This window comes from Sinocyclocheilus rhinocerous, unplaced genomic scaffold (assembly GCF_001515625.1).
Source record: "Sinocyclocheilus rhinocerous isolate Xijiao unplaced genomic scaffold, SAMN03320098_v1.1 scaffold1007, whole genome shotgun sequence".
Lineage (NCBI taxonomy): Eukaryota > Metazoa > Chordata > Actinopteri > Cypriniformes > Cyprinidae > Sinocyclocheilus > Sinocyclocheilus rhinocerous.
Window position 1 is genome coordinate 391736 of NW_015631056.1, and position 16209 is coordinate 407944.

The 16209-nt window shown below is 37.3% G+C and overlaps 2 protein-coding genes across 2 annotated transcripts in view; both read left to right on the top strand.

The window, feature by feature from the left end:
- tln2a (talin 2a) overlaps positions 1 to 6709 on the top strand; it is a 53058-nt gene extending 46349 nt beyond the window's left edge. The window contains exons 46-57 of the mRNA XM_016554131.1: positions 366 to 549; positions 672 to 797; positions 1505 to 1621; positions 1789 to 1974; positions 2092 to 2199; positions 2310 to 2415; positions 2813 to 2937; positions 3461 to 3586; positions 3726 to 3788; positions 3874 to 4056; positions 4199 to 4324; positions 4790 to 6709. Of these exons, the coding sequence (XP_016409617.1) occupies positions 366 to 549; positions 672 to 797; positions 1505 to 1621; positions 1789 to 1974; positions 2092 to 2199; positions 2310 to 2415; positions 2813 to 2937; positions 3461 to 3586; positions 3726 to 3788; positions 3874 to 4056; positions 4199 to 4324; positions 4790 to 4918 (1579 nt within the window). The 3' untranslated portion in view covers positions 4919 to 6709. The remainder of the gene's footprint in view (positions 1 to 365; positions 550 to 671; positions 798 to 1504; positions 1622 to 1788; positions 1975 to 2091; positions 2200 to 2309; positions 2416 to 2812; positions 2938 to 3460; positions 3587 to 3725; positions 3789 to 3873; positions 4057 to 4198; positions 4325 to 4789) is intronic.
- A 3097-nt stretch (positions 6710 to 9806) lies between these two features.
- LOC107741406 (tropomyosin alpha-1 chain-like) lies at positions 9807 to 15174 on the top strand. The gene is made up of 10 exons (XM_016554130.1): positions 9807 to 10061; positions 10415 to 10540; positions 12030 to 12163; positions 12642 to 12759; positions 12910 to 12980; positions 13080 to 13155; positions 13269 to 13331; positions 13426 to 13495; positions 13919 to 13997; positions 14897 to 15174. The coding sequence occupies exons 1-10, from the start codon at positions 9948 to 9950 to the stop codon at positions 14898 to 14900; spliced, it is 855 nt and encodes a 284-aa protein (XP_016409616.1). The 5' UTR covers positions 9807 to 9947; the 3' UTR covers positions 14901 to 15174.
- The last annotated feature ends 1035 nt before the right edge of the window (positions 15175 to 16209 follow it).

The window sequence follows — 16209 nt, forward strand, 5'->3', positions numbered from 1 at the left end:
AATCAATTTTATATATTTCCTATTTTATATATTGACTTTATTAATACATTCAATTTCATTTTATTTACTTTGAATTTATTTATTGATTGAATTTATTTGTATATTTTATAATTTGCTGTATTATGTGAGAAGAAAGAGACTGGGTAGTAATACTAGAAACATGGGACAACACAGGAGATTGGTTTGCCACAATGGACCAGCCAGAATTATGTATTAAAGAATAATGCTAACAAATACCTATGCACCTACAGTATATGCACCATATACCTATACGTATATGCACCATATGAAATCATTCATATGTACATAAGCATTATAATCAAACTTGTATCATTTATGTATTCTCTCTCTCTCTTTGTTTTTAGAGAGAATATTCTGAAGACAGCCAAAGCGCTGGTAGAGGACACTAAGAACCTTGTTTCAGGTGCAGCATCAAGTCAAGAGAAGCTGGCCCAGGCCGCCCAGTCTTCTGCCAAAACCATCATCCACCTTACAGATGTGGTGAAATTGGGAGCGGCCAGCATAGGCGCGGATGACCCAGAAACACAGGTGAGAGACATGGAGAAAGTGATGAGGACAGAGGAGAAGTCAAACACAGGGTTTTATCAGCAGCCGGTGGTAAGTCATCTTTCTGGAATGTGCATGTGTTATTGTCATTCATCTCCTCGTAGGTGGTGCTGATCAACGCAGTGAAGGATGTTGCTAAAGCTTTAGCTGATCTCATTAGTGCCACCAAGTGTGCAGCGGGAAAAGCAGCAGATGACCCCTCCATATTCCAGCTTAAGAATGCGGCCAAGGTACGACAGTCAAAAACACTTCTGCATAAATATTATTCTCCCTTTTCCATCATACCTCAAGAGCACAGAACTTGGTAAGAAACACTTCATCTAGGCAAATAGCTGTTATATATTTGTCTTTGAAACTGTAATCTCCCAGTTGTCCTTCAGAAATCTGGCTGCACGGATGGAAATGTCTCCTAACTCAGATATGAGTAAAAGTGTTCTGGTGAGAAGCTCATTCCAGTGTGTGCCATTAATCAGATTAATTATTAATGAGAAAATTAATGTTTTCTTCTCCATCCGCTACTATAATTCCCATTGCACACTTAGTCCCAAATATTTTGCGATAAAATGAACTACATGCTCTATTAATGGCATAGTTCTGCATGAGTTTGGAGTCATTCATTTTTAGGAATCAAATAAATGGGGATTTTACCAGTTTAACCTGAGATCATTGTTATTTTAGGATTATTTATGTACTGTTATAGTATTTATTGATATTTTGGCTTTTATTTTTATAATTTTATATATATATATATATATAAATTGAAAAGATAGGAGAAAATAAGTTGTCTAAAAATTGCTAGTTTCCAAAGGCAGATATGTTTGCAATAGTGAATTTTGCCATCAGATGTTCTTCTGTAAAAGTTCAATTAATGTTCACAGAGGGAGTGATGTTTTCAGATGTGAAAATGTAAATGTATGCCTTACGTCTGTGTGTTCAGGTTATGGTAACTAATGTAACATCCTTACTGAAAACGGTGAAGGCAGTGGAGGATGAGGCTTCAAGAGGAACCAGAGCTCTGGAAGCCACTATCGAGTGCATCAAACAGGAACTCACAGTAAGTTGAACACACAAGAAAACAGTGTAGGCACTTTTTTTGTGTGTGTGTTAATCATCAGGTCTTTAAATTGACCAAAATTTTGACCTGTGTCTTGTACAAATCTTGCTCAAATATAGACAAGCGTGGTGACAAAACTATTCAATTAACAATTGTGTCGTCATCAGTTGTTTCAATCTAAAAAAGCCCCTGAGAAATCAACCACTCCCGAGGAGTTCATTCGCATGACGAAGGGCATCACTACGGCAACCGCCAAAGCAGTCGCAGCAGGAAATTCTGCCAGACAGGAAGATGTCATCTCCACAGCGAACCTCAGCCGCAAGGTCATAGCTGATATGCTGACCACATGCAAGGTGTGTGTGCATATACTTGTTTTCTGCTTGTGTCCATCTGTGCATTATCAGTTATGGATTAGCGAAGGTGTTTTTGGTGTGGACTTTAATAATGGGCTTTAATAATTTCCCCCTCAGCAAGCAGCATATCATGAGGAAGTAAGTCAGGAGGTCAGAAACAGAGCTCTGTTATACGGCACTGAATGTACCAATGGATATATAGAGCTCCTAGAACATGTCCTACAGGTACAAACACAGTCATTTACACACATAATGCATCTGCACAGTGCTTTGATGGTCCCTTTGTTCAGGATTGGTCTTAACCAGGACTCTTTATGTGCATATATGTATTTCAGGTCTTACAAAAGCCAACAGGTGATCAGAAACAAAAATTGGTGATGTTCTCTAAAAAGGTTGCTGCAGCTGTCACTGAACTGATTCAAACAGCGGAGGCCATGAAAGGTAAGAGATATTTCATAACACACACCTTCATTAAGACAAAAACATGCTCACTCCGTGTAGTTTGGAGATATACTGTGCTGAGTAAAGTTTCCTGTCTTTCCTGTCTCGCTCAAGATGAGGGTGAGTACCACAAGATGCCAGTACAAAATAATTCCGTATTTTCAATCTTCATTTAGAACATTTTCTCATTTAACCACATTTGTGTCTTGTTTATTTGTTTTGCGGTGTTTCGTTTGTGTTCAGCTCTGTGACCAAATTAATTTCTCTCTGGCTTGATTTGTTTTAAAAAACGCTATCCATTTCCTATTCACCTGACACACGTTCAGTTATTACAGCAGGCCTGGGATGATTCCAGGCGTTGCCAAACATGAGTTAAGTGTGTGTATTGTGTGTGTAGGCACTGAATGGGTTGACCCTGAGGATCCTAATGTGATCGCTGAAACGGAGTTATTGGGAGCTGCAGCCTCAATCGAAGCAGCAGCCAAGAAACTTGAGCAGCTCAAACCAAGAGCCAAACCAAAGGTAGTGTGCATGGCTTAATACACTCTTTAAAGACTATGCTAAATTGACGTATTGTAAGGGCACTGTGCAGTGCTCTGTGATATTTGCATTTATATGTAATGTAATGTATGAACACTTGTGGTCAAAGGTTTAGAATAATGAAAGTCGTCTCTTTTGCTTACCAAAGCTGCATTTTAACATAAAATGTATTCCCGTGATGGAAAAGCTGAATTTTCAGCAGCCATTACTTCAGTCTTCAGTGTTACTTGATCCTTCAGAATTCATTCAGAATTTTCATTTAAATGTAATTTATTACAATAGAAAGCAGTTCAAAATATTACTTTTTTTCTGTATTTTTTTGAGTGAGAGTACGAGACTTATTTAAAAAAAAAAGAATCTTATCTTAATTACAAAATGTGACCAGTAGTGTATTTATGTATATTCTTATTATATACTAATACTATATATATATTTCACAGGGAGCCAATTTCTTCTTAACTCTTCAAGATGTTACAGCTGTATTTTTCAATATTTTTTTTTTCAGCAAGCTGATGAGAGTTTAGACTTTGAAGAGCAGATACTTGAGGCAGCCAAATCTATTGCTGCAGCAACCAGCGCTCTTGTAAAATCAGCTTCAGCAGCTCAGAGAGAACTCGTAGCCCAGGGCAAGGTAAGAAAACTTAGCGTAAGCCATAAAAATGTTTATTAATCAGTCCGTAAAATTATTATTAATAGCAACCGTTTCTTGAATTTTTTTTATGTACTCAGTTTTTATAGAATCATAATAGCCATCTTTTTCCTTCCTGAAGGTGGGAGCCATCCCTGCCAATGCTGTGGATGATGGACAGTGGTCCCAAGGGCTAATATCTGCTGTAAGTCCTCAAGCATTAAAAAGTGGCAATAAAATGTCATCATGTTATATTCCTGTGTAACTTCTCTGTTTGCTCACTGTTACAGGCACGCATGGTTGCCGCAGCAACCAGTAACCTCTGTGAGGCAGCGAACGCGTCAGTCCAAGGTCATGCCAGTGAAGAAAAGCTCATCTCTTCTGCCAAACAAGTGGCTGCTTCCACTGCACAGCTGCTGGTGGCGTGCAAGGTTAAAGCTGAGCAGGATTCAGAGGCTATGAGGAGGCTACAGGTAATACACGGTTACATAAAGAAAAAGACTAAATTCTGATATTTTAAATAGTAACTGCAATGTTACATTACTTAAATTGCTGTATTCATTGAACATGTATTTCATAGGCATATTTCTTGAACTTCTTATGTGTCATCTGCAGGCTGCAGGCAATGCTGTGAAACGGGCCTCTGACAGTCTGGTTCGAGCGGCCCAGAAAGCTGCTTTCAACAAGGCGGATGATGATAATGTGGTGGTCAAGACCAGGTTTGTTGGAGGAATCGCTCAGGTAGGATTTACAGGCTGAATTCTATCTATGGTTAATTCAATAATTACTTAATAATATTTTATTTTAATTAAAAATGAATAAATATGTAGACGGTGAATTGTACATAAGTATGCAATGCAATACAAAAGAAAAAACACAGACTGTGTCCAAAATAATGTTGTTGTTGTTTTTGTTATTATTAACAAATAAATAGATGGATAAATAAATAATCAAATGTTTTGCTGCTCATATTTTTCAAATATGAATAATAATAACTATAAACAATAAATGTGCATTGTAATACAAAACCTATAAAATGCATCTTCATCATTTTTTCGGATTGCCCGTACAATTATTTACTAATAATTATTATTGTTTTTATTGTTTATATGATAATAATAATTTGTATTTTAAGATTATACTCTCCCATATTGGCTTTATTCAGTTAATATTTCATTTGTGTTGTGCTTTGTCTGTTTGGCCCAGATTATTGCTGCTCAGGAGGAGATGTTGAGGAAGGAGAGGGAACTGGAAGAGGCCCGTAAGAAGCTGGCACACATCAGACAACAGCAGTACAAGTTCCTGCCAAGCGAACTCCGAGAGGATGAGGACTAAACATAAATGCTGGCTTCCCTTTGGTCAATTTCTCCGCCATTTGTTTTTGCCTTCAGGACACAGATGAACTTCTCTATCGCGCAGTCCAAGCGTCACCTACTGAACTGATGAAGGGTTATTGATTCAGTTGACTGGATTGTGAATTTTTAAATATTTAAACTCTTGAACATTTCAAACAGTGACCGTCTTGTCTCTTTAACCGTGAATGTGTTCATGCCTCCTCCACACCCTTATGAAGAAGCTTTGAATTTCTGGCATGAATCTGAACTTGTGAATGTGTGCATGAAGATTTTGGAAGCACATAACTGTGTGCTCAGAACAGCCAGAATTACACGATTGAGACTGTATTGAGGAAGAAATAAATTAACTCTGTTCGATCTCAGTCATTAAAACAAAGCGTTTTTAGGGTTTCAAACAAGGTGCAGACTTTAATATTTACATCATTTAAAGTCAAGATGAAAAGAACCCTGACTGTCAGAGACTCCAGTTGAATGTTTAACATTTGTACATTTGTAATGGTGAGATACTTTTTTTATGCTTCACTTTCATTGCTTTGAAGTTCACAAAGTATACAAATAAACCATATTTATGTAGGCAAACAAAAGTGCGTAAATGTGCAATGTAGAACAAAACCACTCAGAATAAGGGTCTAAAATGCATCTTCTCCAATTAATTTTTCTTGCTGCCCTTGTGCATGATGAGAATGTAATGACCGGATGTGATTCATGTATTAAATCTGGAGAATCATAAGACCATACTAACCTCAGAAGTACTGTGGAAGTTCCACCTCTAACCCCCTAAAACCTTTCAAAAATTTACGTTATACCACAGCAAAATGTTGAATAAAATAAAATAAAAAATATTGAATAAAATCCAAATACTGAATGCATGCTCAGTTATAATGGAATTGCCTCAGTTTGTTGTCTGTGGGCACAAGGATATATTTGTACATTCAAATGTGATTTTCTTTTTTTTGCACATCCTCTAAATTTTCAAAACCATTTGATGCTGGTATGACTTTCTAATTTTTTAGCCTTATGCTCTAGCGTGTCACTTTTATGCTTGTATTTTGGTCATATGCAGCCCTGGAAATCTGCTTTTATTTCTTTGCCACGGCAAGTCTTCTGTCTCTGGCTTTATGTACATTTAGTTTCAGTGCCTTAGTTTATCACTGTCAAATGAACGTATCAGTTCTCGTGACTGTAGGAGACAAGATCAGGTGTCTATATTCTGGCTTGCATTCATCATAGTGTGTGTGTGTGTTTGTGTGTGTTGAAGCTGAGTTGCTGCTAATCTGTTACTACTTTTGTGCTCTATGATGCTCAGAGTCAGAAGGGTACAAGTTGGAGTTTGGAAATTACTGCAACAAGTCATTATCATAAAGTGGCCTACGAAACTCACTTTAAGCAGTTACCCTTTTAGCTATAGATCTACCTGGAAAGTGTCTGTGTGCTTCATGTTGCTGTAAATGTATAAGGCTTATTTACAAATATGACTATGTTAAAACAGCACACTTTTGTACTGCATTTCTTGTGCATGCTCCATTACATTTTATGGCAGAGTTGCAAAATGATCAACGTTGCCAGTTCATGCATTGTGTAGACGACTATAGAAGAGTGTAAAATACTGAGAAAGTCCTGAAAGTGACTCTGCATTTTGAGAAAACCAATTGACTTGTTTATTTGTGCGTGCCTTTGAGAGCATTGCAGTAAAAGAAGTTACACATGTAAAGCTTCTGCCTATGTGGAAGAACATTTTAACTTAAAATAAAGGGTTTCAAAGTATAGTTCTCTTCAAATGATGTTCATTTTCATATAGAATGTTTTTCTTGTACCTTGCCTGAAAGAGAATTTGGCAATGAAAATGTAAAATAGAAATTTCTAGTTGTGCACTGAACAGTGTTAGAGAGGTAACTCAGTGTAAGAGGGTTTTATTCAGTGTATTTTTTTATTATTTATTTTTTTATAACATACTGGTAAGTGCAGTATCATAAAAATTAGTGGTAAAGCTGTAAAAAGTAGTATCATCAAATAGTTGGCTTCTGAGAGGCTACAGTATAGCTTCCTGCTAATAAAAAACATTTAAAATGTGTTCATCTAAAAAGGATGCCAAATACCCAGTTTTAGCATTCATTTTGATAGAAATAGAAATATTTTGCTAGCTTGCCTGTACTGAGTTTGAGTTTTGGTTAATGCTCTACACAGTCATCTGTAAGTATAAATATATGTAGTCTCAATTTAGAAGGTTATAAATCTCTTGCAAGATGCCAAATAGAAGCAAGTTTGTCTTCTATGTACCTTCTTCCCCATATAGTAATGCTTTGTGATATTTACATACATTTAAAAAGGTACTTACTTTACATCTCAGTGATTTGTTAAAGTGAGTTGCACAAACATTGTCTCGTTCGTTTAAAGCAAGTACTCAGTGTTCTGTTCCTGTCTGCAGTTTTGCTGTTATTCTGAGCTATTCTTTACGATTGTGAACTGAGATGGAGTAATCTGGCACTATAGATCAGTTCAATATGACGGTACTGCACTAAGCTCAAGCTGACTGCCCCTTTAAGCCACTGGTCTTTGGCATGGGGGTAGGGCAGATGTAGTATGTCTTAGTCAGCATGAGGGTATGGGGCTATATTGGGTGGGATCACATACTCAGGGAGGTGCTAATTTTAGTCCCCTGGGGAGATGGTCATAGCAGATATGCATGTTTAAAGATTTACAGTTGGTACAATTAGAGTTGCAATTGGTTTGGCAAGTAGAACTGTCAAATTTCCTCAAACGGTAGATGTTTTCAAACAGAAGTTTCAAGCATGAGACAGTCTGTATGATTTCCGTGGGAAATATTCCGTGGTTATATGTTATATGTGGGATATTTGTTGAGCCAACATAATGGAGTTTATGGCTGTTTAATTCCATTACACCATAATAGCAGCTCTGCTCTCTCCAGTAGGCTACTTTTATCTTGGATCTGTGTAAACAGAATAACCTAGCCTATCAATTTGACCAGTTTTCATAAAGTACTACATTTTAATTTTGCAGCTTTCTGTAAATTAATTCAGATTATATTGCTCCAAATTACAGCATTCAAATGATACAGAATAGTCCTATCAAAGGTATGGCCTGTTTAGCAGCATTCAGAAAATCTTGAAAATGAATCAAAGGCATTTAACAGGTTGAGGTGCCAGGCGTAAGTGCGTTGTTGAAAGGTTTTCCCCAAGAGGAAGCTTTGCACGTCTACTTGAATGTCTCCAGCTATAACGTGTTACTCTGATCACTCTGAAAGACTAACTGCAGAAAAGCAGTGAGGAAAAGAATGAAACTAGACTACACTTTTAGAAATCAAGGTTCTTTATTGGTGTCTATGGTTCTATGACCTTTATCATCCATGGAAGATTTCCATTGAATGCAAGGATCTCTATAGTAAAACTTTCTCCATATTAATAAAACGTCCGATACATTAAGAAAATTGTTCTTTTAAGAACTGTTCACACAAAGTTTCTTTGGGGAACCGAAAATGGTTCTTCTATTGCTGTGAAATCCCCTTAGGAATCTTTTTATTTAAATATTATTATAGGTGATAATCCATCTCAAGGCAGTGCACAGAATATATAGTTTTACAGAAACAATTCAAAGTGCATATGTTTTTTTCCTTCAGCACCTTAAACTCTTAAAGTTAAGGCAGAGAAAAGTCAAGTGTCCATATTCCATGCGTCCTATAATGAATTAGCATATACAAGCAGTTTAGTGCAAATTAAGTAAACATAGTTCATTAGTATTGTTCATTACATTTGTAATACACAATGATAAAAACATTGTTGTGTGATCCAAGATTAAGATTAATTGTGTAGCCTATGTAGCAAAGTTTGTCTTACAACAGCTAAGAAGAGACTGTGGCAGGTGCTTCCTTCAGGAGGAGAAGGGTAAAAATAACCTCCTGGAGAAAAGTTCATGGTGTGGGAATGTGAGGGTATAAGAAATTAATGTTGAGGGCAAACACCTCAGCTTTGTAGAAAGACTGTATCTTATGATCTTCTTATCCAAAAACACCTTTAGATTACGACTGTTATGACGCTCAAAACTGTAGAACAACTATTAAGTAAATTATCTGTTCTAACTTGCAAGTATAAGCTATCTAAACCTAAGTACCCTCAGTCCCAAGTGAAAATGTATTAAATGATGTAGCAAAGCTCAAATAGAGGCGTTACATGGGGCTTGTATCTTCGCGGCATGGCCGACATCTGTAGCTTTGCCACACGACACGTCGTTGTGATTCCAAGAGATTTGGGGGGTTTTACCGCGGCCGATTAAAGCCAGCACGGTGCTTGGCGATGAATGCAAGCGTGCTGAGAGATTGCTGTTCAACAGCCACCGTATCTAAAGCTCTTCAGATTATGAACAATGCCTAAGGGACTCGTTGACATGCCTCTCTGTTACGAGACTGACCCAGAGACAAGTAACGCCTTGCCTTAAGATAATCACTTTCATGAGCCCCTCGTGTGCTGTATAAAATCAATCGATTTTTTTCTCTGTAAAGACTTATACTTTTCTTTTTAAAGAGCTCATGAGATTTCATCTTTTTATTCAGCCAGCCCAATATCATATGTTGGGCTCGCGTATTCCGCGTTTTGCATCAATTGGACAACGTGTAAATTGCTCTCCGGACAGTTTTGCTCCTCTTCCCTCATTTTCTCTCCAGGTTCAGGATGTTGGAAATAGGAACACGGCCCCATTGTAAGACGTCTTGGCCCTCAGATCCCATATATAGGCATTTCAATGGTCAAATGTCTGATGGCAGCGAATCGCCGTCCAGATCCTTAAAAAAAGACGCGACGCAGGAGGAACAGCTAAGGGCCGTTCCCAAAAAAAGTATTGGGTGTCTTGCGGAACTTCTCAGGCTCCTGTGAAGACACATATTTGACAGGCTACAGCGAGACCAGCTCGCACTCCAGCTCAGCGTTCAGTTCAGCACAGACGCTCATCGCCTCTCTCAGTCCAGTGTTTGGTGCGACCACCCATACACAAACGCAGCCATGGATGCCATTAAGAAGAAGATGCAGATGCTCAAGCTCGACAAGGAGAATGCCTTGGACAGAGCAGAGCAGGCTGAGGCCGACAAGAAGGGAGCAGAGGACAGAAGCAAGCAGGTTGGACTTAAATCGGGCGCTCGTGCATCTGGGTGGCTCTTTGCACCTTTATAAATCAGACTTTACATAGTCTGCTTTTATTTTCACAGCTAATTATGCTGTGGCCTATGGCATAAGTCTATTTTTAATAAGCTTTTCTATTTCTATTCTATCTTATATTTTATTTTAAATTCTGTTTTAACTGTTTTTCATATCAGATGTCTCACTACTACAGTAGACCATCTGTTTTATTGGCCTGCATGGTTAACTGACGCATGATAGATGTTAGCTGAACAAATAATGTATAGTTATAAACGCAGCTGGCAGCTGTTCTTGTCTCTCTCCATGTGTATTGACACGTGCTTCTCCTGCAGCTCGAGGATGACCTGGTCGCCCTGCAGAAGAAGCTGAAGGCAACTGAGGATGAGTTGGACAAATACTCTGAAGCCCTGAAGGATGCTCAGGAGAAACTGGAGCTGGCTGACAAGAAAGCTACCGATGTAAGCATTCATGGGCACTTAGGGTCTCCCGTCTGATGTCACGCAACCTGTGCCCACCCCTGCTAGACAGACAGTCTGTTCAACTTATTATATAGGCTACACCTGATTTCATATTTACCATCACGTAGTACTTCGGACAATGTTTTTTTTTTTTACCGACTAAACTTTATCGGGAACTGCAAAACAGTCTTTTAAAATGACACAGGCCATTCTTAAGTGTATTTGCACCACCTGGTAAACGAATACCAAGACGCAGATGGGAAAACAGGCTGTCATATGTACAGTTACAGGAGGGTGTATGCAAACGGCGGGTTAAATTTAGCAATGCGCTTTATAAGGAAAGCGTCTGGGGTTCGTTTGCCCACCTACAAGCGTCTTAATAGGGGTTCGTGTAGAATTTCACCTCACCCTTGCTGGATACTTAAGACCATCAGCGATTATCCATCAAACTAGTTTGATAAACTGAAAACAACTGTCTAGTAAAATATATGTTTGAATAGCTAGGACTATAAATGAATAACAAACCACACAATATGATAAAATATTAATAGCATATTATGTAGATTTATATTTTAATAATTGTAATAATTATAGACTGAGAATTATTTACTGACTTTCGGGGAGGCAACTTCTGAAAGAATTTCTGTCAGTAATTTTGTGGGCGCAGTTCCAATAAAAATCGCCTTGGCACCCCAAGTAGCTAGCTTTTGGCGCCCCTAGCGAAGTTAGCTAACTCGTATTGCAGCAACATTTCACAAGATGGCGCTGTACGCCTATACAATAGCACGTAGTTAACGGGTTGCACTGAATTCAGTGTCCAAAAGAGTGCAAAATCTGTAGGAGCAACAAAGTGAAACGAATAGGCGGAGAGATTGAAATGCATTTAACAACAATGCAGTTTTGATAATCTAATTCATTAAATTGAATTTTTATTTTTTTAATACTGTCCTATATTTATGGCAGTAGCCTATTCATCCTTGTGATAACACAGGAAACGCAATTACATTTCTCATTTAATTTATAAACAGGTCAGGTGGTTTAAAATCGATAATACAGCCTAGATCTATCATCAGATCACATTAAGAGGTGTAAAATGTCAAGAAAATCACTCTAAAATTATTATAATTTTTTTTAACGTTTTCAATGTTTTCGTCGTTAGAAAGTTCACAAAAATTGATTGATTGATGCAGAGGGCGGTGATGCTTTTTGCGCACTCCAGTATAGGCCTACTGTCTTTAAACAACGCGTAACTTTAATGATTTAATGTTTCCCAGAAAATTAATAGACGCAAGCATTTGAATGTTGTGAGATATTGGTCAAGATATCATGATGTATCACGTTTAAAACCATAGTATGTAAAACGACAGCGTTATAAGTTCTAGTGATATTTCTCCCGAAAGCGCTGTTTAAATCTATGTGCATTTCTGTTATTAATGTAGACCAGACGTATTAGTGCGCTGTGAACTCATTACTAGTTGTCTGTGCGCAGGCTGAGGGCGACGTCGCTTCCCTGAACAGACGCATCCAGCTGGTTGAGGAGGAGTTGGATCGCGCTCAGGAGCGTCTGGCCACTGCTCTGCAGAAGCTGGAGGAGGCCGAGAAGGCTGCTGATGAGAGTGAGAGGTGTGTAGGAAAACTCAGAGGGCACAAAACAGACCCCGAGACTCTTAAAAAAGAATTTTGTTTTATTTTCCATGTATTAATTGAAACATGTCTAAATTACAATTTAAAACCACAATATGTAATTTTCTAGCAAAAAAACAAAACAAAACAAAACAGGTATTATAAAATTACTTAACTGTATATTATTGTTTTTATTACAGTTAACTGAATATCAGTTCATTAGATTTTACTATATCTAATATATCTTATGATTTTAATTGTTAGATATAGCAGAGTTCCAAAACATCTGACAGAGGATAGACCAAAATCCCAAGTTTAAGGGATGTTATAGACGTTTGAAGTTTCAAAACTAGCTACTTTTTATGCTCTTAATCTAATTAAGTTAATAGTTTCTTAAACATATGCAATAGGTCTCATGATTTTTAGGGAGTTATAATAACATCCAAACTCTTTCCCTCTCTCTCTCTCTCTCTCTCAGAGGCATGAAGGTCATTGAGAACAGGGCCCTGAAGGATGAGGAGAAGATGGAGCTGCAGGAGATCCAGTTGAAGGAGGCCAAGCACATTGCTGAGGAGGCCGACCGCAAGTATGAGGAGGTCGGTTTTCTCTCTCTTTCGTACTCTTATAATGTATTATAGATAAATACAATACAATTATGAATGAGTAATTTCCCCATAAACAATGTCTTCCCCTTGGACAGCTAAACACAGGTACACTTATAATGTTTTCTTTGTGATGGTACACAGGTGGCCCGTAAGCTGGTGATTGTTGAGGGTGAGCTGGAGCGTACTGAGGAGCGTGCTGAGCTCAATGAGAGGTAAAAACAAACAAATGTAATACTTTTAAAAACACATTTGCTTATCTTAGCTTCTGTGTGTAATTTTTGTGTCAAATTTTCTGTGACTCCCACTTATAGTAAGTGCTCTGAGCTGGAGGAGGAGTTGAAAACTGTGACCAACAACATGAAGTCTCTGGAAGCCCAGGCTGAGAAGGTAAGTGTGTAAATGTTTGTGTGTATGTGTATGTGTGAATGATCATCTGTGTATATTTTGTTTTGTGTGTTGGTGTTTATGTTAATCCTCTCTTCTGCCTTTCCCATCTACAGTACTCTGCTAAGGAGGACAAATATGAGGACGAGATCAAGGTCTTGACTGACAAGCTGAAGGAGGTGAGTTCATTCAGCTACCATTTTGTGTGTGTGTGTGTGTGTGTGTGTGTGTGTGCATACATATAAGAGGGCCTGACGTCTCTCTGTGTTCTAGGCTGAGACTCGTGCCGAGTTCGCTGAGCGATCAGTCGCCAAGCTTGAGAAGACCATTGATGATCTGGAGGGTATGTCAACTTGTACCTTACTGTTGCTATTAGACACGGGTTAAATCCTTAGTTACATCCTTGGAATATCAGGTTTAAGTTCTTTTTGCGTTTATCTGTTACAATTAACAGTTTACATAGAGATTTAAAAGATATGCCTTTAAATTAGCAGCGGTACATATCGCCACCACTAGAATGTACTATTTAAGTATTTGAAAGATTGTATTTTTCTCATGATTAAGGAAGGTAATTTCACTTCGTTTCATTTCTGTTTAATTACTGTTTTCTTGGTTTTTTCTTTTATCGGTCTCTCTCTGGCCACTTGTCGTTGTTCGGTCCGCCTTTGCATTGCTTCTTCTTCCTTACTTTTTGTTTCTCCATTCTTTTCCATTCCTCCCCACTCAACACCCCTCTGCCGTTCTGGCCTTTAATTGGCTACTTTAGATGAATTGTATGCTCAGAAACTCAAGTTCAAAGCCATCAGCGAGGAGCTGGACCACGCTCTCAACGACATGACCTCCATGTAACTATCACCACCTGTTACTCGTGTTCGTGTATGAGAGTGTGCACACGTGTTTGGTTTAATAGCATTTTCAGTTTCTCTGTCTGCTAGTATAATCTAATTTTCAGGTTTGATGAAGGATTTTAGATGGAACCCAGTATTAAGTTAAAGCCTGCCTCACATAAACCTTTCTGTTGATTTACTCAGTATGAAGTGATGTATAAAAGATGAGATTACACACAAACAACACACACTGTCTTTCATCTGGAAAGCATGATGACTCTTTTTTTTATCTCTGGCATGCCCTTTGTTGTTTCACCATCTCTCGTTTGTTTCAACTAATTTTTTTCTTTTCTAATTTATTTAAATTCATTTTTAAATGTAAACATTATGTTTACATTTTTGCAACTTGCTAAATTATTTATATATGAATAAAATAAAACAAAACTAATCTCAAAATGCCTGATGTAATCCTTTTCTCACATGCATGAACATACTTATTGTGTGATTGACCCAATATATATATATATACAGGTGCATCTCAATAAATTAGAATGTCGTGGAAAAGTTCATTTATTTCAGTAATTCAACTCAAATTGTGAAACTCGTGTATTAAATAAATTCAATGCACACAGACTGAAGTAGTTTAAGTCTTTGGTTCTTTTAATTGTGATGATTTTGGCTCACATTTAACAAAAACCCACCAACTCACTATCTCAACAAATTAGAATACTCCATAAGACCAATAAAAAAAAACATTTTTAATGAATTGTTGGCCTTCTGGAAAGTATGTTAATTTACTGGTATATATGTATATTTATGTGACACTTACAGTCTTTTTATATCTCTCGCATGCCCTTTATTGTTTAATATCACCATCTCTCATTTGTTTCAACTCGTTTTTTTCTCCCCCTGTACAGTTAAAATTTTTACATCTCATCTCTGGCTCCGGGCACCATCTGAGCGGCAACTCCTTCATTTCCTCTGTTGCTGCTTTTCTCCATCGCACTATTCTCTGGGGATGGAGCACTCAGTTCTATAGTCCCATCACTTGTACAGAAATTTTTTGCTTTCTGTAAAATAAAACTTCCATCTCTGTAAGCTCCCCACTCCTTTCTCTCTTTAGTATGTCTTAACTCTTTTGATTTCATATGTCCTTAATTTATTGTCGAGAAGCTTGAATAAAATCCCAAAAAAAGCTCCTTCTCATCACCTTATGTTGCTTCTCTCTTTGGCATCTGTAATTCTCCTATTTATACCATCATATTTTAGAGCACAGGTTCTGTGGCATTGCAAATACTGGATTCCAAGAAAGATCTTAGCATAAACTTTAGTAAACCATTTTGGGTAAATGCTTTTGGAACTAACATCTCTCCTTAAATTTTCACTCTTTCTCTTCTCTTCTCTTCTCTCGTTATCAACAACTCCAAAAAAAAAAAAAAAAAACACGGGTCCTGTCACATGAGCTCAGTTTAGCACTCAACTAATTCTAACCTCACAACAGAATGAGTGAAAACCAGGGTGTACACTGAATATTACACTGTCTATTGTTTGTGTTGCACACAGAATAATAACCAGTAATCTGTGATGACAGATAATCCATAATTTCTATTATTGTTGATACTAGAGTTTTTTTTATGTCAAAGCTAAAGACTTATTATAAAATGTATGGATTTACTGTATATGGGTTGCATCCATAAGAGTGACAAAACCTAAAGCTTATATTTTAAAAGTAAAAAATCCTGGCTACCTGTTTCCTTTTAATGTTGAACAGCCTCAATCTTTTCAATGTATTTAACATAAAGGGAAAAGTTGACATAGAAAGGGGAAAGTGCCTTCTGCATTATATAACACACCTTGGATCATTACCAAAGTCGTGTTGTGTTGTAGGAGTAGACTATATTTAGCCTACTTATGTCAGTAATCCTTCTAGAATCAGAAAAATATTTCTAGATTAAGTATCTGAATTAGACACTTGTAAAACTATCATTACATTTAAAATGTGCAATATCTAATATTTATACAATGTGAAACCCTCAGGTACACACACACACACACACACATATATATATATCCCAAAATGCAATAAATCCATGACACTTTTTTTTCTTCAAAATGCAATAAATCCATGACACTTTTTTTTCTTCAAAATGATATTGAAACTGTTGAAAATACACAACATAGTAAGTTGATCCACATATGACAGCCTCTGAACTTGGTCAATACTAATCTT